Source organism: Oikopleura dioica, chromosome 1 (assembly GCF_907165135.1).
Source record: "Oikopleura dioica chromosome 1, OKI2018_I68_1.0, whole genome shotgun sequence".
Lineage (NCBI taxonomy): Eukaryota > Metazoa > Chordata > Appendicularia > Copelata > Oikopleuridae > Oikopleura > Oikopleura dioica.
This window is the reverse complement of record NC_137291.1, coordinates 553,537-575,754: the sequence shown is the minus strand read 5'-3', so window position 1 is coordinate 575,754 and position 22,218 is coordinate 553,537. Positions and strand designations below refer to the sequence as shown.

At 40.3% G+C, this 22,218-nt stretch overlaps 5 protein-coding genes and 1 long non-coding RNA gene across 6 annotated transcripts; 3 read left to right on the top strand and 3 right to left on the bottom strand.

Moving 5' to 3' along the window:
• Nucleotides 1-261: 261 nt before the first annotated feature.
• LOC145695716 (uncharacterized) lies at nucleotides 262-5,054 on the top strand. Its single transcript, XM_081772725.1, has 4 exons — nucleotides 262-566; nucleotides 703-1,374; nucleotides 1,418-4,070; nucleotides 4,160-5,054. The coding sequence occupies exons 1-4, from the start codon at nucleotides 321-323 to the stop codon at nucleotides 4,909-4,911; spliced, it is 4,323 nt and encodes a 1,440-aa protein (XP_081628851.1). The 5' UTR covers nucleotides 262-320; the 3' UTR covers nucleotides 4,912-5,054.
• A 771-nt stretch (nucleotides 5,055-5,825) lies between these two features.
• Nucleotides 5,826-7,940, top strand: LOC145695717 (cartilage oligomeric matrix protein-like). The gene is made up of 5 exons (XM_081772726.1): nucleotides 5,826-6,134; nucleotides 6,173-6,285; nucleotides 6,345-6,592; nucleotides 6,637-7,305; nucleotides 7,358-7,940. Exons 3-5 carry the CDS (start codon nucleotides 6,406-6,408, stop codon nucleotides 7,864-7,866), a joined length of 1,365 nt encoding a protein of 454 aa, XP_081628852.1. The 5' UTR covers nucleotides 5,826-6,134; nucleotides 6,173-6,285; nucleotides 6,345-6,405; the 3' UTR covers nucleotides 7,867-7,940.
• A 178-nt stretch (nucleotides 7,941-8,118) lies between these two features.
• Nucleotides 8,119-11,032, bottom strand: LOC145709022 (uncharacterized). The gene is made up of 7 exons (XM_081786713.1): nucleotides 10,455-11,032; nucleotides 10,207-10,411; nucleotides 9,623-9,704; nucleotides 9,443-9,583; nucleotides 8,491-8,604; nucleotides 8,341-8,452; nucleotides 8,119-8,303 (listed from the first exon to the last, which is right to left on the bottom strand). Exons 1-7 carry the CDS (start codon nucleotides 10,995-10,997, stop codon nucleotides 8,142-8,144), a joined length of 1,359 nt encoding a protein of 452 aa, XP_081642839.1. The 5' UTR covers nucleotides 10,998-11,032; the 3' UTR covers nucleotides 8,119-8,141.
• Nucleotides 11,033-11,446: 414 nt separating this feature from the next.
• On the bottom strand, nucleotides 11,447-12,650 carry LOC145707473 (uncharacterized). The gene is made up of 4 exons (XM_081785007.1): nucleotides 12,342-12,650; nucleotides 12,207-12,297; nucleotides 11,719-12,163; nucleotides 11,447-11,675 (listed from the first exon to the last, which is right to left on the bottom strand). Exons 1-3 carry the CDS (start codon nucleotides 12,449-12,451, stop codon nucleotides 12,017-12,019), a joined length of 348 nt encoding a protein of 115 aa, XP_081641133.1. The 5' UTR covers nucleotides 12,452-12,650; the 3' UTR covers nucleotides 11,447-11,675; nucleotides 11,719-12,016.
• Nucleotides 12,651-12,722: 72 nt separating this feature from the next.
• LOC145707463 (beta-1,4-N-acetylgalactosaminyltransferase bre-4-like) lies at nucleotides 12,723-18,933 on the bottom strand. Its single transcript, XM_081784996.1, has 4 exons — nucleotides 18,822-18,933; nucleotides 14,123-14,604; nucleotides 12,921-13,226; nucleotides 12,723-12,877 (listed from the first exon to the last, which is right to left on the bottom strand). Exons 1-4 carry the CDS (start codon nucleotides 18,851-18,853, stop codon nucleotides 12,738-12,740), a joined length of 960 nt encoding a protein of 319 aa, XP_081641122.1. The 5' UTR covers nucleotides 18,854-18,933; the 3' UTR covers nucleotides 12,723-12,737.
• Nucleotides 13,607-14,080, top strand: LOC145695481 (uncharacterized). The gene is made up of 2 exons (XR_014133739.1): nucleotides 13,607-13,642; nucleotides 13,689-14,080. It is a non-coding gene; the product is annotated as an uncharacterized LOC145695481 (long non-coding RNA).
• Nucleotides 18,934-22,218: the final 3,285 nt, after the last annotated feature.

Below are 22,218 nucleotides of genomic sequence, written 5' to 3'. Positions count from 1 at the left end.
AAATTCAAACTTTTAAATTCATGATAAATAATGAGCCCAAGATGCCCTCAAAACAAGGGGTCAAACAAGCTCCCGCCCCAAAAGATGAATTTACCACTCCCTTCATCTTTCCCCGTCTCACACATTTTCCATCCTTGTTCTTTCCGCGCATACCTGTTAATATGCCCCCATAACCCCTTATCGCCTCCACTCAGCGCCACCGCCTGTAATTTCCTAAGTCAACAGAACCAAAAAAATCCGCCTTTAATTCTCCTCGCAGCGGGATATTCATATTCTCAGCCCAAGACGAAGAGGGTTGAAAACAAGAAAAAATAGATAAAATGATTTTGAGGCAGTTTTTAATACTGTCGCTGGCGAATTCGAAATTGACGAATAAAGAACTACACGAAAAAAATATGAGACTTCAGCAAAAACTCACGATAAGATACGACCGAGCGATAAGAAAAGCGATAAAGCTGGAGAGAAAATTGGCCAAGCAAAAGAGGGAAAGATCGGTTTTTCCGACGATGGCGCATCAGGTTGATTTTTCTCTGAATATGGGCGGATCGAACAAGAAAAAAAATAAGGCACGGATAGACTTAAATCATGAAAGATAAAAAAGTATTGGAATTTTTCGATAAAAATTTTATTCAGCTGATTAATTTTTCCATTTCAGGTCTCTTTTGACTCAATTTTCGTATCCAAAATTCTATCCAAAACAAGAACTCCGCCGCATACACTCAGCAAAACACGCAATATCAAAATTTCCCTTCCACCCAAAATCAATTTCCTTACCAAAACGATCAGCCGACTCAAAATCTTCAACAGCCGATACCTCCGCAAGTTCCTTCCGCCTTCGACCCTCGAGTAGTCCAGCGACAGTGGCAAACAAATGGCAGAATGTACACATGTTTCACTTGCGTCGGCTGCTCTCAACAAATTCCTTGTCAGCAGAATTACGCCCCTCCTCAACCTGCTTATTCTCCAAACGGAGGCTTCTCGAATTCGCCTTGCGGAAACCCCCAAATGGCTCAGCGACCACCCCAAGGCGCGTATTTCCCCCAAAATCCCGGAACTTCAAACTGCAATTGCCCAGCAGCAAATCAGATGACCTGCCAGCAGCCTCCGCCATCCGGTTGCGTCGAAAATGGAGTCGTTTATCAACCCGGCCAAGTTGCTGTCAGAAACATGGGAAATGGAAACATGCTCAAGTGCCAGTGCGTTCTGGTGCGAAATGAGGCGACTTGGAGGTGTGATAGTCATAATCAGCGCCCAGCAGGAGCGAGGACACCGAGCGAAGCGGGATTTCAATCGCCGAAGGGGAAGATTAGGACTTGTTATGATGGTACCATGCCGGGAGTTCCGTTTTTGCCCAGTGAAACTTGGCAATCCAAGGTAAACAAGTATTTTTTCAAATTCATTCTAACAATTATTCTAGCGGGAAAACAAGGACTACCAATGCGCGTGCAAAAATCTCAACGGAAAGCTCCGGACCGAGTGCTTCATCAGAAACAAGTCAAAAGAGCGGCGACCATTTTGCATCGACCGAAAATCCGAAAAAATCAAAGAAGTTGGCGAAACATGGACTGCCAACAAAAAAGACTGTATCTGTCTACTAGACTCGAATGGCCAAACAAGCGTCGACTGTAAAATGAAGAAGAACGCTGGCTGCATCATCAAGGGAAAAATCGTCCGGCACCAAGATACCGTAAATGTCGGGAATAATCAGCAGTGCAGATGCGATGATCGCGGAGAAGTGAACTGCTACTCGCTTTGTTCAAAAGAATCGTTCAATTATCGACCAGGAGAGAGTTCTGTTGTTACTGCTGACGATGGATCGGTTTTGAGATGCACTTGTAGGCCAGATTCAAAATGGAACTGCGACCTGTCGAATCCTGAAACAGGAGTTGAAAACTTCAACTTCACCGTTCCGAACATCGACCATCTTGATGCACCACCGGCTCAAACAACATCAACCACGACCACAAGAACAACGACCCAGATCCCAACAACCGTCCCGAATCCAACAACTCGTAAACAAAAACGACGTCGAAAAACAACCACTCGCCCTCCAACAACAAAATCAACAACGACCACGACAACGCCCGAGTACGAGTACTACGATGAAGATGAGTACGATTACGAAGAGTACGAGTACGAAACTGAACCTGAAACCTACGGTTCTGAATTTCTCCCAGATCCACCAGTTGAACCAACTCAGCGCGCAATAACTCCACCTCCTTTCACGAGAGAAGGAAACGGCGGGCAAGAAAAAGCTTTCGAAGAGCCCGATTTCGTCGACTTTCCTGAGTCCAAACTCCGGCCTCCAACGTCTCACAATCTCTTTCCCACGGGAAACTACCAGTCTCCTGTCATAGGCGCGAGCAGCACCAGCCTCCAGCAGCCAGAAATCAAGCCAGGAGTTTTTCAAAATCCAAGGAATTTGCGCCTCGCCCCTGCTGGCCGAAACCCTCCTGCTCAAATGACTTGGAATAATCCAATTCCGCCGCAGAATTTCCCCGCGCAGACGCCCACCAATCCGCCAAATATCCAATATGGCTACAATAACCAAAACTTCGATCAGACCCAGCAGAATTTCAACGGGCCAATGGCAACGCTGCAACAGAGCCAAATAACTGTCCACCACACCAGTTGCTCAACATCGCCTTGTTTTCAAGGAAGTTCCTGCATCAACTCCTATCGCGATCCTGGGTTCGAGTGCGGCGCCTGTCCTTATGGATACGTTGGAAATGGAATCACGTGTATCAAGGAAGAATACGCCTCGGACGATTACGGTTGCGGCGAAAAATGCGACGAAATAATGATCGAAGAAGACATCGTTGTTCCATGTAGATTCGGAAAGAAGAACAAAGGAGGCAGGTGCACTCCGGATACTTGCGAAGAAGAAAATCCGTGCAAAAAGAGCGAAATCTGCATCGATGACGAAGATGGAACTCGTTGCGAAAAGGACCCAGAATTTATTTCAAGCAGAGCTTCTAGAAATCGAGAGCGATTTAGCGAGATGAGAACGGTTGTGTTGGAAGACTACACCGACGAAATGGAAGAAGAACTGTGCTCGAAAAAGACCTGTTATCAGGGAGTCACGTGCGAAAATTCGAAAAAGGGGCCAGTCTGCGGCGATTGTCCGATAAATATGAAAGGAGACGGAAAGACCTGCCTGCCCATCACTTGCTCTGATCAGCCGTGCTTTCCAGGCGTAGTTTGTCACGATTCTAGAGATGGGTACTCCTGTGGCGACTGTCCAAAAGCGTTCAAAGGGGATGGAAAAGTCTGCGAGCCCCTAGTCTGCGCTGAAAATCCATGCTACCCTGGCGTGAAATGCTCAGAAGAAGGAAGCACTGTAACTTGCGGAGTGTGCCCTGTAGAAATGATTGGTGATGGACTCGACTGCCGCCCGGTTACTTGCGAGGATTTACGATGTTTTGCCGGAGTGGAGTGTTTGGAAAACGATCCGCTTGGCGTTCGATGCGGAGATTGCCCAAAAGGGTTCGTTGGGAACGGCCAAGACTGCCAAGAAATAATTGAGACTTGTGAAATGGGACTTTGCCACCACTTGGTTGAATGCTCACAAATTGATGAGAAAAAAATCAATTGTGGACCTTGCCCAGAAGGGTACAAAGGAGATGGAAGGAGCTGTGAAATGATTCTCTGCGACGATGATCCTTGCTATCCAGGAGTGGACTGTCTTTATGGAAAGGAAGGAGAAGTAGTTTGTGGAGATTGTCCGGAATTCATGACTGGAGATGGAGTCAATTGCCGATTTATCACGTGCGAGGATAGACCCTGTTTTCCAGATGTCGAATGCTTCGATATTTCAGCCAATCTTACTCGTGCAATGAGGATTTTCGAAGACTTCGGGCAATACGAAGAATATGCGGGTTATGACTTGAAACTTCTTGAAGTCAAATCTGGCTACATGTGCGGAGATTGTCCTGAAGGTTTCACTGGCGATGGGATTGACTGTAGTCGAATTGGTTGCGAGCCGAATCCGTGCTGGCCGGGAGTCAAGTGCACGGATCTCGGACCTGATGGAGCGATCGAGTGTGGCTCATGTCCTGATGGTTTTGAAGGTAAATCTCCTTTTCACAATATTTTTTTAATTTTATCAAAAACATCATTTTTATTTAAAAATTTTGGTTTTAATAAATTCAAATGTAAGGCGATGGATTTGACTGCACAACGATAAAATGCACCGATTCCACCTGTTTCGACTCAGTAGTATGTCGCGATACTCCGCGCGGCCCTCGCTGCGGAAAATGCCCTCGATTCTTCCAAGGCGACGGGATCAATTGCACAGATACGCGGGTTTTCTGCGCCGAAATGGACTGCTACGACACTTGCACCGATTTCATAACTGGCGGCCAATGCGATCCGTGCCCCAAATACTTCAGCGGAAACGGAACGACGTGTGAAGATAGTAGAACTCATTGCGATGAATTGATTTGCTTTGGCGGCTGCACGGAAATGGAACATGGCGGCGTTTGCGATCCTTGTCCTGTTTATTTTGAAGGCAATGGAACTTATTGCATCGATTACAGTTTGGGTCTCCAAGATTTTCAACATATTTTGCATTTTTTTTGTGAAAATTTTATTCCTTTACAATTTTTTTCTAGAATCAGCCATTTTTTAATAGAGACCCTCATTCTAGAGTTCACTGCGATCAGCTCGAATGCTACTCGACTTGTACAGAAAGCGAATTCGGCGGCGAATGTGATCCTTGTCCTGAAGGAATGGATGGAAATGGAACCTACTGCGCCGTTCACCTTGAAGAGCCAGAATGCGAAGATTTGGGCTGTTTCAACTCGACTTGTGTTGAAACCGAAGATGGTCTTTCTTGCGCGCCTTGTCCAAAATTCTTCGTTGGGGATGGTTTCGACTGCTTGGATTCGAGAGTTTTTTGTTCGGAAATGAGCTGTTTTTCTGACTGCGTTGATAGTGAATATGGCGGCAAATGCGCTCCCTGTCCTGATTATTACATTGGCGATGGAACAATTTGTACAGATATCCGAACTCATTGCCCTGATTTGACTTGTTTTGGCGATTGCTCGGAAACTCCTGCTGGAGGCGTTTGTGAGCCGTGCCCTCAATTTTTCGCTGGGAATGGAACGATTTGCGAAGATGAGCGAATTCATTGCGAGGAAATGGACTGCTTTGGGGATTGTGAAGAAACGCCCAGTGGGGGTGTTTGCGATCAGTGCCCGGAGTTTTTCGTTGGCGATGGGGTCGATTGTGAGGATACCAGGGTCTTTTGCGAAGATTTAGGAATTGGTCAAAAAGATGAAAATACAAGAGTGCTCTATTTTATTTTTTTTTACGGAGGGAATGAACAATAACAATTCATTTTTATTTCCTTAATTGACCGAGACAAAGACTGTTTCTCAAGCTGCAACGATACGGAGACCGGTGGCGAGTGCGATCCCTGCCCAGAAGGCTTCGAAGGCGACGGATTCAATTGCACAGTTACTCGCAACAGGATTTTATTTCAAATAACGAAAATATCTCCCAAAGGGTCATTCACACATTACGTAACAGGGTACAGAATAAGATGTTGGAAATTTGAAATAACGAAAAATTAGACTCGCTTGCGCCCAATTGGAGTGTTTTGGCGAATGTGTTGAAAGTCTTGATGGTGGAAAGTGCGCGCCTTGTCCTGAAGGATTTACTGGTGATGGAGTCACGTGTCAAGAGATTGAAGAGAAAGAGATGATGAAGGCCACCTGTGCGGAGTTATTTTGCCATGATGCTTGCGAGGAGGACGAAAGGATCGGTTTTTGAATCGAATATTTTCTTCCTTGATTTCAAAGAACTATTTTCTGAAACCGAAAAAGCGGGGCCCGATGCGTTCTCTGTCCTGAATATTTCCAAGGCGATGGTCTGAACTGCATCGACTCTAGAATCTACTGCAGCGATGAGAAACGGGTCTTACTTTTAAAGAAATGTTTTTGATAATTTTCTAACCCATTTCTCTGCCATGCTTTCCGGGAGTCAGCTGTACTGATCTGGTTTCTGGAGCTTTTTGTGGCAACTGCCCGACTGGTTACTTTGGCGATGGACACAATTGTACAGAAGATGAGGTAGATTATGATGATTATTACTACGATGAGGATGAGTCATACGAATACGAGTACTTAGAGGTAAAAATGGAAGAAAGATAAAATTGGAATGAGTCTAGGATCAATGTGATATCTGCTGGAGCGGCTGCACAAATGGAACTTGTGATGAATGTCCTGAAGGATTCGAAGGCGATGGAATCGACTGCTTCGACGTTGACGAATGCGAACAAGGAATGGTCCAAATTCTAGAGCTTTTACTTCTTTTATTTCTCAAAAAGACCATAAAAAAGGCAGATGCGTAGAAAACTCGGAGTGTCTCAATTACGCTGGCGGTTTTAAATGTGGCGAATGCATGCTCGGTTTTACTGGAAATCAGACAGTGGGCTGCTTTAGTTACTGTAATGGATGTGCGAAGAATGCAATTTGCGAGTTCGCCGAGGACACGTGGTCGCACAACTGTGTCTGCGCAACTGGCTTCGCTGGAAATGGCAAAGAAAATTGTGGAAAAGACTCTGATTTGGATGGATTCCCTGATGAAGGTAAGAAATTGAAAAATTCTTCAAACGCTCATTCTATATTTTAGTCTTGAATTGCCGAGACACAACCTGTCGCGCAGACAACTGTCCGACCATTCCAAACTCCGGCCAAGAAGACAGCGACGGCGACGGAATTGGCGACGCCTGCGATGATGACATCGACAACGACGGAATCACCAATGTCATCGACAACTGCCCCCGACTTCCGAATCCAAACCAGCTTGATGACGATGATGATGGAGTTGGAGATGACTGCGACAATTGCCCGACGATCTACAATCCCTCTCAAGATGACTCCTGCGTCGTTGTCGACACAGACGGCGATGGAATTCCAGATGAAAGAGACAACTGCCCGGAAGCGGCGAATGCTGACCAATCTGATTTCGACCTCGACGGCGTAGGCGACATCTGCGACGACGACGATGATGATGATGGAATCCCTGACGACGTCGACGACTGCCCGAGAGTCTACAATCCTGAACAACTCGGCTGCGGACCAGATTCTGACGGCGACGGAACTCCTGATGAATTTGATATTTGTCCAATGGATGCGCTCATTTCTTCTCCTTCATTTACCGGCTACGAAACTATCTTACTCGACCCAGAAGGTTCCAGCCAACTTGATCCGTACTGGATTGTGCTGAATGAAGGAAGAGAGTTGATACAGTCGGTCAATGCTGATCCTGGTTTAGCGATTGGAAATCATAATGTTCAAGGTATGATTTTATAAAAAAAAAATAAAAGATTTTTTATCGTAAATTTTTACAGGCGTTGACTACAGTGGCACCGTCTACATCAACACTGACACCGATGATGATTTCGTCGGCTTTGTTTTCAGCTTCCAAAGCTCTTCCCGTTTCTACAGTGTGATGTGGAAACAGGTCGAGCAAACCTACTGGTGGCCTTCTCCCTTTCGCTCTGTGGCTCCAACTGGTCTTCAGATCAAGCTCATCGATTCCGCAACTGGTCCCGGTCCTTTGCTTCGTAATGCTCTCTGGCACGGATCAGACACTCCCGGGCAAGTGAAAGTTCTCTGGGAAGATGAGAACAAGATCGGCTGGACTGATTTCACCGCTTATCGCTGGGTGCTGCGTCATCGCCCGAGTGTTGGGCTCATTCAAGTGCAAATTTTCCAAGGAGAAAATAAAATCATCGACTCCGGTCACGTGATCGACAAGACTCTTCAAGGCGGGCGATTGGGCGTGCTTGATTTTAGCCAAGAAAATGTGATTTGGAGCAATTTGAATTACCGCTGCAATGAAACCATATCACTGTGAAAAACTTTTAAATACTTCTCCACCAAAAATGTACTTCGATTTGTAAATATGTCAATAAATCAGATTAAATTTTTTTTGGCATTCCCTTGACGAAATAAATAAAACTCCCTGCACTGTGTGAACAATATGATTCACATTGTCAGCTTCGAAATTTTATGAACGAAAAACCTAATTTAATTTTTTTTTCTTTCGAAAAATATAAAAAATTAAATGAGCAGCTGCTAAACTATCATCACACTTTTGATGATAAACTAACAATATTTATTATGTTTGCCTCAGATTGTGCAGAAATTATTTTCAACGTAGATCGCATAAGGGAAATCGTATTCTGCAAGAAAAGGAAGGTCTTCTAAAATTTCTCCTTTTATAGAAGTAAAATCATCGTTGAAGGCATATTTGATGAATTGTTGGTTATCGTAACCGCCGATCATCATAACCTACGCAATTTTATAAAATAAACGAATATTTCTCAACCTCATTATTTGGAAAAAGAACTGATCTAGCAGCTCTTCTTGTTTTTTCACCAGCAACTATTCCAATATTCGTCCATTTATCATCAAAAAGTCGCCATATTTTTTCGTTAGATCTAAAAAAAACAGGGTTCAATAGATATCGTATTCTTACCTTGATTTTCCAGGAAAAACGACCACACCAAAGTCTCCCCAGACTGTGGTGTACGATTCAATATCTCCATCGGGAAATACTAGATCTTCGTGTTCAGTCCATTCATTTTTCAAGCTTAAAAAATGGTTGCACCTTAATTCGTCAAACTCGTCTGACTGACTACTAGTCAGTGATTAGTCAGGACAATTTTTCTGTTCCTAGAACGTTACTGCTTTTGATATAAAATAAAAAATTAGGAAGCCCTCCGCGCAATTTATGCAAAAATTGACATATCAAATAGACGGACATTACAGACAAGCGTACATTACAAATTAATGCACATTTCAAACGGCGGAAAATTCTTCCAAAACCCGAAATTTTCTTTTGAAAATTATTTTATCTATCAAATCAGGCGCGAACCACAAAAATCAATAAGAAAACATACGGGGTGTAGGGCGGCTATGTTCGCAATTTGCGACATAATTCGTAATTTTGCGAACGCCGTTCGCAATGAAAAATCATCTTGCCGTGAGTGTGCGCTTTGCGCATTTTCTTGTAGGGAACTCATTGGCGTGGCAGGAGTAGTTTTTTCTACCGCTGGGACACATTTTGAAAAAAAATTGTGAACGATTTTCGGCCAAAAAACTTTCGATTTTGCGAACGCCGCTCGTAATTTGTGAACGCCGTTTACAAAATGGCCTTTGAAAACGAAGCCGCCCGCCACTCAACATACGCTCCGCACGTGATTTTATGTAAATATTCATTAAATGCTCTAAATTACTGAAATTTTCCGTATTTCTTTCGTCCGTTTTGTTTGTTATGTCCGCTTGTTTGTTAAGATTGTCTTTTTGAAATCCGATTTGTGGTAGAAAACTTTTTAAATTTGTTAAAGTTAGTTGCTGAAACTAAATTAATATGGAAAATTAAAAAAAAAAAATCGGGAACATTACAGATGTGCCGATAATAAATTCACCTGAAAGTCTCGACAGAATTTTCCGACATTCCCCCAATAAGTATAGGTTTCTCTTTGTAAATAGGGATATGACCTCCTGTATTCGAATGATATTTGTTTGGCGCCCAAAATTCAGCCTCAAGAATTGCGTGTCCATCATATCTTAATATTTTAATTTTGATAAATTTTTAGAAGTATTACGCTTGGACATTGTTCATTTCACCGTCATAGAGCATTATATAAGCCTCTTTATCATCAACTGTTGGTAGATATCCCACTGAGCCTAACAAGGGGTAAGAGAATAGCATTTCTTCAATCATGCAATCGGTTATTTTTCTGAGATAATTTTTTATGTCCTTTTATATCAGCAACCCAAATGAGAGCTGTCAAGATATAATTTGAAAATCGTTATTTTGATTGTCTTTCGCTTCATCCGCTATAAAGAAGAAAAAAATGCCTTTTTTATCTATTTAAATGGTAGCTAAAGCACCAAGTATTTTGTTTCATTTTTCGCCCGAAGTAAATATGAAAATAAAGCCGTACCAATAAAATGGTCGAAGACTTATTGACAATGAAAGATTTCCTATTCTTAATTTTTTAAAAATCTCCTTATCAAAAGGCAATCGACTTCATTATCTTAAATGTATTTCTAAGATTAAAAATTCGAAATTTTGTGAGGTAAATATAAATATATGAATTGAAAGAATTTCGAGCGCAGCTCTTAGAAGAGAAAAAAAAACGATTTCAAACGGAATCGCCTGACACGTTCATTCTCTCATCCCTGCCTAAATCACAATCGTGATAAAAAGAAACACCTTCAGCCTTTACAATATCACAGCCATCAAGAATATGTGGCCCGTAACTTATCAAGGTGCCATTTATATTAGCAGTGTAGCCTCCAAACAGATAATTCTTATCCTTGTATAAAACTGAGCATCCATCTAAAGGGTAGTATTGGTGATTTTCTGGACCGTTGTTGTACCAAGATACCTTAAAATTCCTTTTTACCCAAAATCAATAAATTAAATATTACAGATAAATCTGTTGTAAAGCTTTCGAAATTCACAAGAACAGGTTTTCTTGGAATTCTGAATCTCTTAAGGACCAAAACAGCTCCGTGTTTCTCAAGGCTCGATTCTTCACATTCGTAATTTGGACATGGGCATCCGTCTGGGCAACCGGGCTCGCAAGGGCAGGTTTCAATATTGATAAAATACTCTTGATCACATTGGTCCTGACAAAGAGAACGAAAAAGCTCGTTTTCGCAATTTTTTGTACATTTACTCAGCTCGTTTCCGAAAAATTCGATACAGTTGACATGATCTTCATTGTTTTCAGGTGAAAAACAAGCTGAGCAAACAAAAGCAGGGCAATCCTGACATCCTGTGGGACAATCAATATTGCAAGGACACCCATCAACGCACGTAAACCCATCTCTTATGCAAATATTTTCGCAAGAAACATCGCCCGGGGGACATTCTGCCATACATTTGGAAATCTCATCCGCGCAATGGCTTGTGCAAATCTCGCCAAGTTCTAAATCCGTGCAGGTCTCATTGAGCCTCAAAGGGTGCATTAAAAAATCTGTTGAAAAAAGACTGTTCGAATTCGAGAAATTCATTAAAAAAATGGGTAGCAAATGCTATAAATTGCATATGAAAAATCAGCGACAGATGTTAAATTCACATAGATAGGGTAGCGGGTGGTTTCGTTTGGAAAGGCCATCTTGCGAATGGCGAAATCAAATAATGCGATCAGAAGAAGAACTCGAAGCTCTTACCCCTCAACGCATCATTTGAGAAGTACAAAAGAATAGAACTCAAATGAAATTTAAAAAATCAAAGTTGAAAAGGTCATACACAGCAGCAAAACGTTCCTGTCTCTGACTGAGAAGGTCTCTTACATTTTTTACAAACTCTGATAAGATTTAATTAATTTTGATAAATCGACAAGACGTTTTCTTAAGCCTAAGATTTTTCATTCTCATTGTTTTTAAGAGTTTATCCATATATTTTGGTTTTTATTTATTTCTCCAATGAACTTTTTATTTTTCATTGAAACTGTCGGAAATTTGTACAGAAGTGCAAGATACAGAAGTGATATTTGTACATTCGATATTTGGGCTTTTACTTTGAAGATTTTAGGTCTTTGAAATTCTGAACAAACTCTTGGTAGGTTGGAATTTCCCAGCCAAGAGTGGGAAACACCTTTTCAATGGGTGTTTTTCGCAGATAAATGTCTTGCTCGTTGTTTCCTTGAAGAAAAATGAGAATTTTAGAAAAAAGAAAAATCCTTACCAGTTGTCATTCTGACGGCCCATTTCCACTCATAAAGCGGCTCCCCCAATTTGTTTGTCAATTTGGCAACACTTGTGTAATAACCAGGAAGAGGCATGGGCAGCGAAAAATTGATTTTAACTTCGAAATCTGCTTTCGAAATCTTCCCCAAATTTTCGGTGAAAATCGGGCCGATTTGAGAGCCTTCGAAAAGAAGAGCTTGGCGGAAAATCACATCGTGGTCGGAAGCGACTTTTGGGGTGACTTTTCAAGAGTTATAGAATGAATGTTTTTGGTCTAGAATTAGGATTTGTGAAACTCATTCTTGTAGTCGATGTGTGAAAGCATAATTTGGCGGTGTCAGCTGATCAGAAATTGGAATCGTCAAATCTTGAGAAACCTGGATAAATGATTGGTCTCCTGGGCAGGATTTGTGGAAGATGTGCTTTCCCTTCGTGTTGCAATCCTGAAGTTTCGAGTAATTATTCGTTGCTAGAAAAGTCACTTACCTGAGGAGTATTATCGCTTGACAAAAGCTGTGTGACCTCCCTAAGACGGTATTTTCCGAGAGAGTCTTCTGCGAATCCAGTGCACATGTAGCTAAAACAGAGATCAATCTTTCAAGTTATTGTTAAAGTTCCTACCCTAGTTCATCACACTTTTTCACCGCGTCATCATAACTCAGCAGCAATTTTCTCAAGTACTTCAGCACCATCGTATGTCCATACTCCTCGCAGACTCTAGTGTTTTCCATCTTTATATAGCTGCACTCCTTTTTCGTCGTGTCGATCAGAGTTTGGCTTGATCCAGAGCTGATGAATTCGGTTTTGAGGGAATCAACAACGAGTTCTCGCAATTCAAGGTCGAGATGAGTAAAGAGCGATTTTCGGTCGGTTCCGAGGTTTTTGTAGTTGACACTGGTAAGGCCTTCTACTGTTGAGCGCTCTTTGTATTTGACTTTTGAGGATTGATTTTTTTATTCTATTTTTGATTCAAGAATTCAATATTCCACAAGTTGATAGAAGTATTGATTAGTCTCGTCAATCCGGTCCTAAGTACTCTGGAGGCAAAAAGCGGACATCTGTTGTTGAGTCGCGGATTTTGAAATTTCTGAAGATCCAGGCGTGCTGATGAGGGATCATTTTGTAACGGGCCTGCTCGTAATTAACCGGTTTTGTCACTAGAAAAATAATGAGAAAAACATTGGCATTGAAAAAATTTACCATTGAAGGGAGATCTGCCAACTCGAAATTGCATGTCATCGTCTTCTCGTCCCCAGCCCCAGAAAAGATTGCTCATTCCATTTGCCGCGATAAAATGCTCCGGCCGCAACATGGTGATTCCTCCGAAATCGGTTCCATAAGGTTTGTAATCGAACTTGTCGATGAGGGGAGAAAGATGGACGGGATTCGATTCGCACTGGTAAATGTTTCGGTCGTCTTCGGGGAGCATGTCGACGTCGTGGAAGATAACGCAATCGTAGGCATGTTCTTTGAGAACTTCTTTGAAGGCAGAGTTCATCACAGCTCCTAAAAATGTCGATCAGAATTGAAAAAATTCCTAGACTCATCCATGGTAGGCGAAAAATTGCGGCTTTTTGGCAGTTTTATGGCCGAAGATGGGATTAAAAATGTGTCGAGTGCAATTCGAATGTCATCATAAATTTATCTCAACGCTCGTGTGAAAAATAACGCAGATCTTGACAGATGGCTTAAAAATAACTATAAAATTCGAAGACAAAAATTTTTCGCATCAGTTTCGATACCATGACAAAAGACGAGGAAAACGGATTTTTTGTGAGTGTGTCAAGAAAATGTTTATAGACGAATATTCACTCAGCATTAATTAAACTTATAAATATTCTTTCTCGAAGAATATAATATTGCAAACATTTACAAAAGAGGTTGGAGAAAACGAAAAAGGATTATTGTTGGATTCGCGCTAGGTATTTAAGAATTATATTTGAATAACAATTTCGGTGTGAAATGAAGTTTCTGCAGTGATAGTAACAATTCTTGGAATCACGATTCCTCTTTGCCTTGGAAAAAATGAAGATCTCGATCCGAGTGTTGACAATCTAACAACGGCAGAATCATCCCTGACGACTGACATGACAAATCTGTCGACTTATCAGATGACAAGTTCTATTTCCAATACGCCAGCACCCTCAAAATCATCAACAACAATGTCTACGCAAACAACAAAAACAACAACATCCACATTATCATTGACATCGACAACAACCACTAAAAAAACCACTACACGTTCAACAACAACAACGACTAAGACAACGACTTCAAATTCGTCAGGAACAACAACAACCACATTTCACGAAGGATTCAAGGGACTGAAGAGCTACTGGATGTTCCTTTTCGCTCGTTAATCTCTACCAAAATACCGATTGCTATGATAAAAATAAACAAACCTTTATTAAATCTGCCATCGTCATGCTGCTCGCCCACATAAATGCAGTATGCGGTGTTTTGTCTTTGAAGAATTGGATGCAATGTATTCAGCAGGGCGCGCAGATGCTCCTCTCTATTTTTATACGGAATGATAATCGCCACATTCTGTCTCTGCGCGCAATCGCTCGGTTGCCAACAACCTCCATTCTTTGTCTCGCCAACTTCAATTTCATCCCATTCCGGAATGTACTTCGGATCTGTTTTCAGCGGGCCAATGAGTTTTGGCGAATTGTAAGCGCATTCCGTAAGAGGCACTTTGTGATCCATCGAAAGGACATTGCTCTGAGGACTGGCAGCTTTCGATAAAGGGTGCTTTTCTAGGTCTCTTTTCGCGCGATTCGATTCTTCTTGTTCTCGCAGAAGGCGGACGGAATCTGTGTAGGTTAGGACGATGGCACCGAGGAAGAGCAGCATCAGTATTACTCGCCGCCGCGCTAGTAACCTAAAATAAAGTTTGAGTTACAGTAAGACTTTAATAAGGAGGGATTCGACCTTTTTAGCGAGGATTTTTTGAAAGAATCTCACTAAAATTTTTTTTCGATTTTTTTTTCCTGAAATCTGATTGGTCAAGTCCCCGAATGAAGAACTATGATTGGTCTAGAATTCGAACCAATTTTTAATCAAAATTTTCTCATAATTTACGAAAAGAGACGCTTACGAGTTGGAACATGTCCTCGGCGAAAATTTTAATGATAATCCTTCTCGGATTAATTCTTGTAACAAAGCTTTCTTCGTGGCTTTTCTCCGGCATTTAAAAAATCCTCGCGGAACATGCAATTTTCGTGTTTCAAGGATTTATAAAATCTGGCACGTGACGGGACGTGTTCTAACGTACCAAACATCTGTCATATTGCGAGAAAATTGGAAATTGGGTGAAATTGACTTGATCTCGGGGAATTGAATCGATCGGTTATTTTGAGAAAATTACGTGATCAAGGTTAATAAGATCAATTTCTGAAAATTGACTCGTTTGCAAAATGTCAAAAATATTTTCTGTTAACTCGACAAAAAGCATTATCATAAAAGAGACTCTTGAGCTCTTGAATGATAAGTCAATATTTCAGGCGTCTCTTTTTAGCTAAGACTTATTTTCGAAGATTAAATTATCAATGAAGAAATTTTTTATCGAAAGAAAATAGGGACTGGACAAGAGAAAATTCGATAGGAAACATCTAAATACAATTTATTTTACTAAAAACTCTCGATGAAAAAAACTGGGTTCTTTCTGTTAAAAATCGTTTATTTTGATAAGTTGCCTGATCGCCGCGCGGATGGCCCTCTTCAGCGCCATTACAAAGTTTGCCTCTCAAGCTCAAGATTCAAGAACAGCAGCGCTTGTTTTAGTTTTTGCTTTGGTTTCCGACGCTATCTCAAAATTAAGGACATCTTGCATAAACAAAACGATCGTCGGAGAAGCCGAAAAGGGAGCATTTAGAACTGCCGCTGCCGCGGGCAAGTTTCACTGTCACAATTTACGCGCTAAACCGATTTGCAAGCTTTTCAGAATTTTTTTTCGAACTGAAAAATTATGAAATTTTGAAACAAACAATTTTTGAAAAAAAAATAAATAATCGTATTTTATGTCAAAATAAAAATCAAAATTTTGATTCAAAAATCGATTTTCGAGTCATTTTCGCCAAAAAATGATATTTTGACACCCTTAATTTATGCATAAAAAACCTCATTATATTTTTTTTTATAAATAAGGGCGTCACAAAGATAATCTGGATGAAAAATCGTCGAAAACAAACCTTCTGAAAGGCAGATATTTTCTGACAATGACCAATTGTCTCTGAATAATCATTTTCTCTTATTCAACTCAATTTTTTCTATAAAAAATGCGTCATCGCTTTAATTTTAAAGAATAAAGTGTTTCTAGTGGCTTTGCACGTAGCGGGTAGTAACACTCTGTGGAGCAGGCCACATGCGGGATGCTCCACTGTTGATGGTCAAAATATTTCCAATGATAACACGTCAACCCCCGCTGATCTAGACGTGACCGTTTTTAGTGGACCGTTCTTTGTTTGAGCGCGTTTGTATTCCAAAATGGATTAGCCGCGAAAGCTGATTTTACCCAGAAAAGATAATCAGACGGCAACAAACTTTGCATACTTATCAACGTTTTTTTCGAATGATAAGGATCATATATGAGTGGTTTGAACTTTCATCGATTCTTCTCAAATAAAAAACAGCTGATTTTTAAGACTTTGCTTGATTTGTAAAAAATTTGAATAAACAATTATTTTTTCGATTATTCTATTTACTTGATCAGCTCCATCAAATTTTATTTCATTTTTTGTTTCTATCTTGTCAATAAATGCTCAAAAAAGTGTCTCTTTTTCCACTTCCCGTCCCTTTTCTTGAGCTCATTAGGGGCACACGTGTTTTGACCTTTTCAAGCGGACACCACTTTGTTTAGAGATAATCTGGCCCTAGAAAATTTTCTGCCCCAGAACTACCGTACGAGTTCTCTTCTAGTGCTTTTTCTCGAATATCATCCGAACTAAGAATTAAAATAAATTATTCTGCGGCTTTTTTTCACAAAATTGAACCGCACGCGGCTAGAAAAAAATTAAGGGGTGGAGTACCTTAATTTCTTCATTTTAATTTTTTCTTCTTTTCATTTTTTCTCTCCAAATTTTTGCAAAATGCAGCTTTTTTAGATAAAAAAAACTTTGAAAATTTCCCTCAACCGTCAATTTTGCGCTGATCCTCCTGGTTTTGAAAACATCTTCTCTCTTCTTTAGAAAAACATCGAAATGCGAGTGGAGATGCTTCGAGTTTGAAAATTATAATTTTTGGGACTCGTATGTTATGAAAACGAAACCACCAAAAGCGATGGACGAGAGACTCAAAATGCGGTCGGACTTGACGTGCGAGGAATTTTTAGCCCGACAAGGAATTGACGACTAGCCGCAATTATCAGCACGGAAAATGATAGAGGCCATTTTTTGAAAGGCAATTCCAATTGCGTAATCCTTTAAAGATTTTTTTTATGACACATTTGGTGTTTTTATTCGGGGGAGAATAGGGATTTCAGAAAAATTTACGAATAGTATTCTTGAAAGATGATATGATTCATAGCGTCGATACAGGTTAACCTGGGATGGCTTTTGGAACCGACAAAAAAATTTCGACAAATTTCGCGTGGGCGGCTACTCGGCTGCTGTTTGGCCGGTGAGCTAAATCCAGGCTTCTGATTGGTTGAAAATTTCCACGCAAAATTTGTCGAAATTTTTTGTCGGGTCCAGACACGTCCCCGTAAACCTTACCACCCTTACCCTAACCTGTGAAACACGAAGGCTCGGGTCAGATTAACCCAACCTTGTTCGAATCATTAAAAAATTAAAAAATCTTCTGATTTATAAAACAGAAGGATCTTACTGTGTCAATAATTCATGAAAAATCAGGAAAAAGTCATCGTAAGCAGGGTTCTAAACGGACATGTCCGTGTACGGATTTTATCCGTGTCTGTCCGGTCTTGTCCGTACGGACAGACTAGACTTTTAGTCTTTTGGTTGAGGAAAAAACGGACAGCCTAGACCGGACTTTTGTCACGATCCGGACAAAATCCGTCTTTGTCCGTTTTTGTCCGTGAAATCCGGACAACCCCAGACTTTTGTCCGTGTCTGTAAAATCCGGGCAGAATCCGAAAAAATCTCTAAAAAAGCACGATTTGAGTTCGAATTCGTTTCAAAAAAGCCTGAACCAACGTCATTGTTTGATAAAATAAGCCAGGTTTTCAGTTTAAAATTTAAAAATATCAATATTTTTGGTTTTTTGCCGGAAAATATCGATGATAACTTATAATTGATATGTCTTTTTGATGGTGAGAGGCCGGAACTTTCAAGAAAATTGGTTAAATTAAGAAATTCCTAATATTATATTAGGTCCTTCATTATTCCGCTTATTCATTGCGAGTCCTAATTCGGGACTTTCAGCACAGCAATTTTCGGAAAAAGCCAGCTCAACGTGTTGAGAGGTCAACGGTCGGGCTAGCCCGCTCCAATGACAGTCAATCAGCTCGATCATTTTGAGAGAACTCAGCTCAGACCAATGATTTTCTTCATAAAGCCAGCTAAGGTCAGCTTGGACAACACCAGCTGACATTGAGAAAACGCAAGCTCAGCCCAGTTTCGCAATAAACTTGCGACTCTTGTCCCAGACAAGTCCCTTGATTTTCTTAAATTGGCTTCAAAAGTACTCGATATTTCGATGTATTGTCTGCCGAATTTATTTCTAAAAGATTTTTTTTGGTCTTGTCGGGTTTATTTCGATAAAAATTAGTTTTTTACCCATGGAATTTTACGGATATTCACGGACAAGACTTTTTAGACCAGACTTTTTCTTTAAAAAAATGTGTCCGGATTTTACGGACAAAAACGGACAAAACGGACATGTCCGGGACTAGACCGGACAAAAATCCGTTTTTTCGATCCGGACACGGATAGACTAGACTTGGGATTTTCGCGGAGGACACGGACACGGACAGACTAGACTTTTAGATCTTGCCTCAAATTTAGAACCCTGATCGTAAGTAATAAAAGCTAGCCTGAAAAGTCTCTTTTGTCTCAATTTATTGGCAAGATTCCAAAGAAAACTCCCTATTTTCGATAAAATGTTCTCTTATTATAAAATCAGGAAAATGAATAAACTTACAGAATAAGATTATTCTGCTCTTTCTTCGTCATGCTTTTTCGTTAATTCTCTTGAATTGAATTGATCTCAGATTTTATCGGAAAAAAATTGAATTTACGAAAACAAAACTTGCAAATTTACGCCTTCGAGAATCTCTCTTCGGCCTAAGATGATCCCTCCGAGGGCGCTAGCACGCGCTCTTTCGATTTCTTTTCAATTATCCGCCCGGAACTTCAACAATTTTCTTTATGTCCTTAAGCTTTATTTTTCTCCCAAATCAGAATTTCGGGTGGGTATATTCGAACCAATATTTTGTCATTCCAAGCTTAGAAAGCGAAATTAAATTTAAAAAGAAACAGTTTTCTTTTCTCATTTTTTGAAAAAAAAACAAAAAATGGGTGATTTTCATGAGAATGGAGTCGACATAAAATTCTAAAAAAAAATTCTGTCGAAATTTTTTGTCGATCGATCCGCTACCCCAAAAATAACCAATAAATGTCTTCAAAAAGTCGTTTCAATGATACCAAAAGAATTTTTTCTTTGCTTTTTTATCTTACCTTCTCAAAATCTTCATTTTTTTCTTTTTCTACTTTCACTTCATTTTGTTCTCTGTTGAATGGAAATCTCTTCTTCCCTGCGAAAGTATTCGCGAATTTCGCCGGCTCGGGAAGCTAACGGGATGATTTGGAGTTAACCTGTTGTATATTTTTGAAGATGTTACTCCGGCCCGTCAATTTAACGTCACCAACTCAATTTTTCCGACTCGAAAAATTCGCCAGCTCCGTTTCAAGTTTCAGTCTTTTTTGTCTCGAAACAGCAAAAAAATATTTTGAAACAAAAGAGCTTTAACGATAATAAGATGATAAACTTTCATAATTACGACTGATGAGCAACGTGGTTGGCTGAATTATGAGTAACGAGGAGATCATAAAAATTGAATATTGTTTTACGTGTTTATTATTTTCCAACGTCATGAACGGATTAGCGCTTATTTTTAAAACAAGAATTCGCTCTCAAATAAAAAATTACATTCCATTTATTTAGTAGAAGCTTTTCGCCATTACGGCTTTTTCAGTGCTTTTTTTGATGCAAAAACAGAGTACTGCCACTTCAAAGAATATTCATTTTTCTTTCTAGAATAACAAAGAAAAGCACGAAAATTATTATCATGCTGCTGTTAATACGAATTTTACCCGAATTTTTATTCAAAAGAGACATTTTGATTTATAATTAGGTCTCTTTCATGGGTTTAAGTTGTTTAAAACAGTATGTTTAACTTAGTTTGATTTTAAAATCGAAAATTTATGACCTTGCAAAATGAGAAAATTCAAAATAAAAATCAATTTTGAATTGTAAATCCTCGGAATCGAAATCGGAAACGATGATTTTGACGCGCTGAGCTTGTGTTCCGCTCTTTTTCTTGAATAATTAAAAAAGGACTGTTCTAAACGCAAAGTGGCGCCTTCTGTTTTACTCGCAAATGCGCTAAAGAAGCTTACTGGCAGCTTCCTGAACATATTGTATTAATTTTGAAAAGAGGATAGAAGCCGTGTACAGAAGGAGAACGATTTGCTTTTCGCTCTGACAGTTTTGCTCAATTGACCTCAAAGCAGGGATTTATCTATTTTTCTTGTCTTCATTCATTCAAAAAAGGGAGCAGAAAAGAAAACAATTGAAGAGAAAAGATTAAATATTGAAAAAAATGACAAATGGATTTTCTGAAGAGGTACAGTTTATTTTTGATAGAAAATTTTAAAAACTTTTCTTTGTGGGGGAGGGGTTGGGGTTGATGGGGGATGATTTTTGGGGTTGGCGACAGAAACCGACAAATAATTTCGACAAATTTTGCGTGGGCGGCTCCTCGGCTGCTTATTGGCCGGTAAGCTAACTGTAGGCCGAATCTGGGCTTCTGATTGGATGAAAGTTTTTGCGCGAAATTTGTCAAAATTTTTTGTCGGTTCCTGACACGAACGATTTGATTCTCGTTTTTTTTTGGGACAACATAATGATTTCTCTCTAATGAGTGTTTCTCGCTAGGAATACCGGCTGATACGAAGAAGGTCTGTCCAGGAACGGCTTATGAGTTGTGACGAGTTTTGCAACATGAAATTCAAGAGGCTTCGCGTGTTACGTTTTTATTAAAAGTTTTCAAAGTCAGAATCGCTCAAAAAAGAAAAATTTTTATTTCTAAAGCTGAGTTGATACATTTTCCAATCAAATTAAATTTTACGTAAGAAGCAGAAGGATAAGCCCTGTCTAACAAGATGGAGCGCAAACTGTCGAGCAATGCGAAGATCAACGAAAGCGGATCAGGCGACGCCCCGCGGTCCAGCGCGACTCAAAGCAGCGGCCGAAATCCCTTTTTCAAAGTCGTCAAACACGTAGTTCCATGCATCTGCTGCAGCAGCTTAATGGGCTCGAAAAGGCACTAGAAAATTGAACGGCGCCTTTCGCGGAAGTTGACACTTTCCGCTTTTGCCGAAAACGTTTCTTATCAGTGTTTTCGGCGAAATGCAAAGAAGGAAGTTTTGGCATAAAATTCAAGCAAATGATAATTGCCGCTTGATCAAAAATTCTAGAGCAGCCTTTTTGAGCCCATTGTCCGCCAAAAATGAAAAATTCAAACCTTCCTTCTGCAAAAAAAAATTCCATTTTCGAAAAAATAAAAAGATGAGCATTCGTAAAATAAAAAACAAAGTTCCAATTATGATCGATTTCGAGATCGGAGGGGTTCTTTTCAGAACTCAAGAGAAAAATCTACAACGCGCGCCTGAAAGCTTATTGGTAAAGAGAGAAGGAGAGACAGACCGTTTTTGAGTGTTTAGGGCGATAAAACCCGCCGCGCGGAGCTCTGGGATGAGCAAGCTGAGGTGCATGTAGTCGACCGCAATCCGGAGTTTTTCGAGGTTTTTAGCTGAGGTTGATTTTATCCTCTTTACTAAAAATTGTTTTCCGCAGTCGATCTTTGTCTTCTATCAGGACGGCGTGATTGAGCGGCCCAGCAACATTTCTCTTTCGCAATTTGTTGAGGAGATCAAGTTTTATGGGCTGGAAAAAGCCGTTCTTGGAAATAAAGGTATCTCCTCCTACCTATTTGCCATATCTTACCCCTGCGCCTGAAGTTTACGAAGACGACGAAATCAAAGACATGAGCGACTTCCGCTGCCGCGCCCGCCATTATGTAAGGCTTAACAATTCCAATTAGCGCTAATTGTGTTTTAGATGGCGAACCCGACCGAATCCAAAATTTATGAAAAAATTAGTAAGATTTCATTATTCATGACTTCGCTGTCCATTTTGACGCTTTGTTTCGATACCTTGCCAGCCATGCACGAGGACTGGGTTTTCAATGAAGTCAGTGAAAACAAAAATGCTGATATATAACCAGCTTTTTCATGAATATATTGGAAAATTCCTC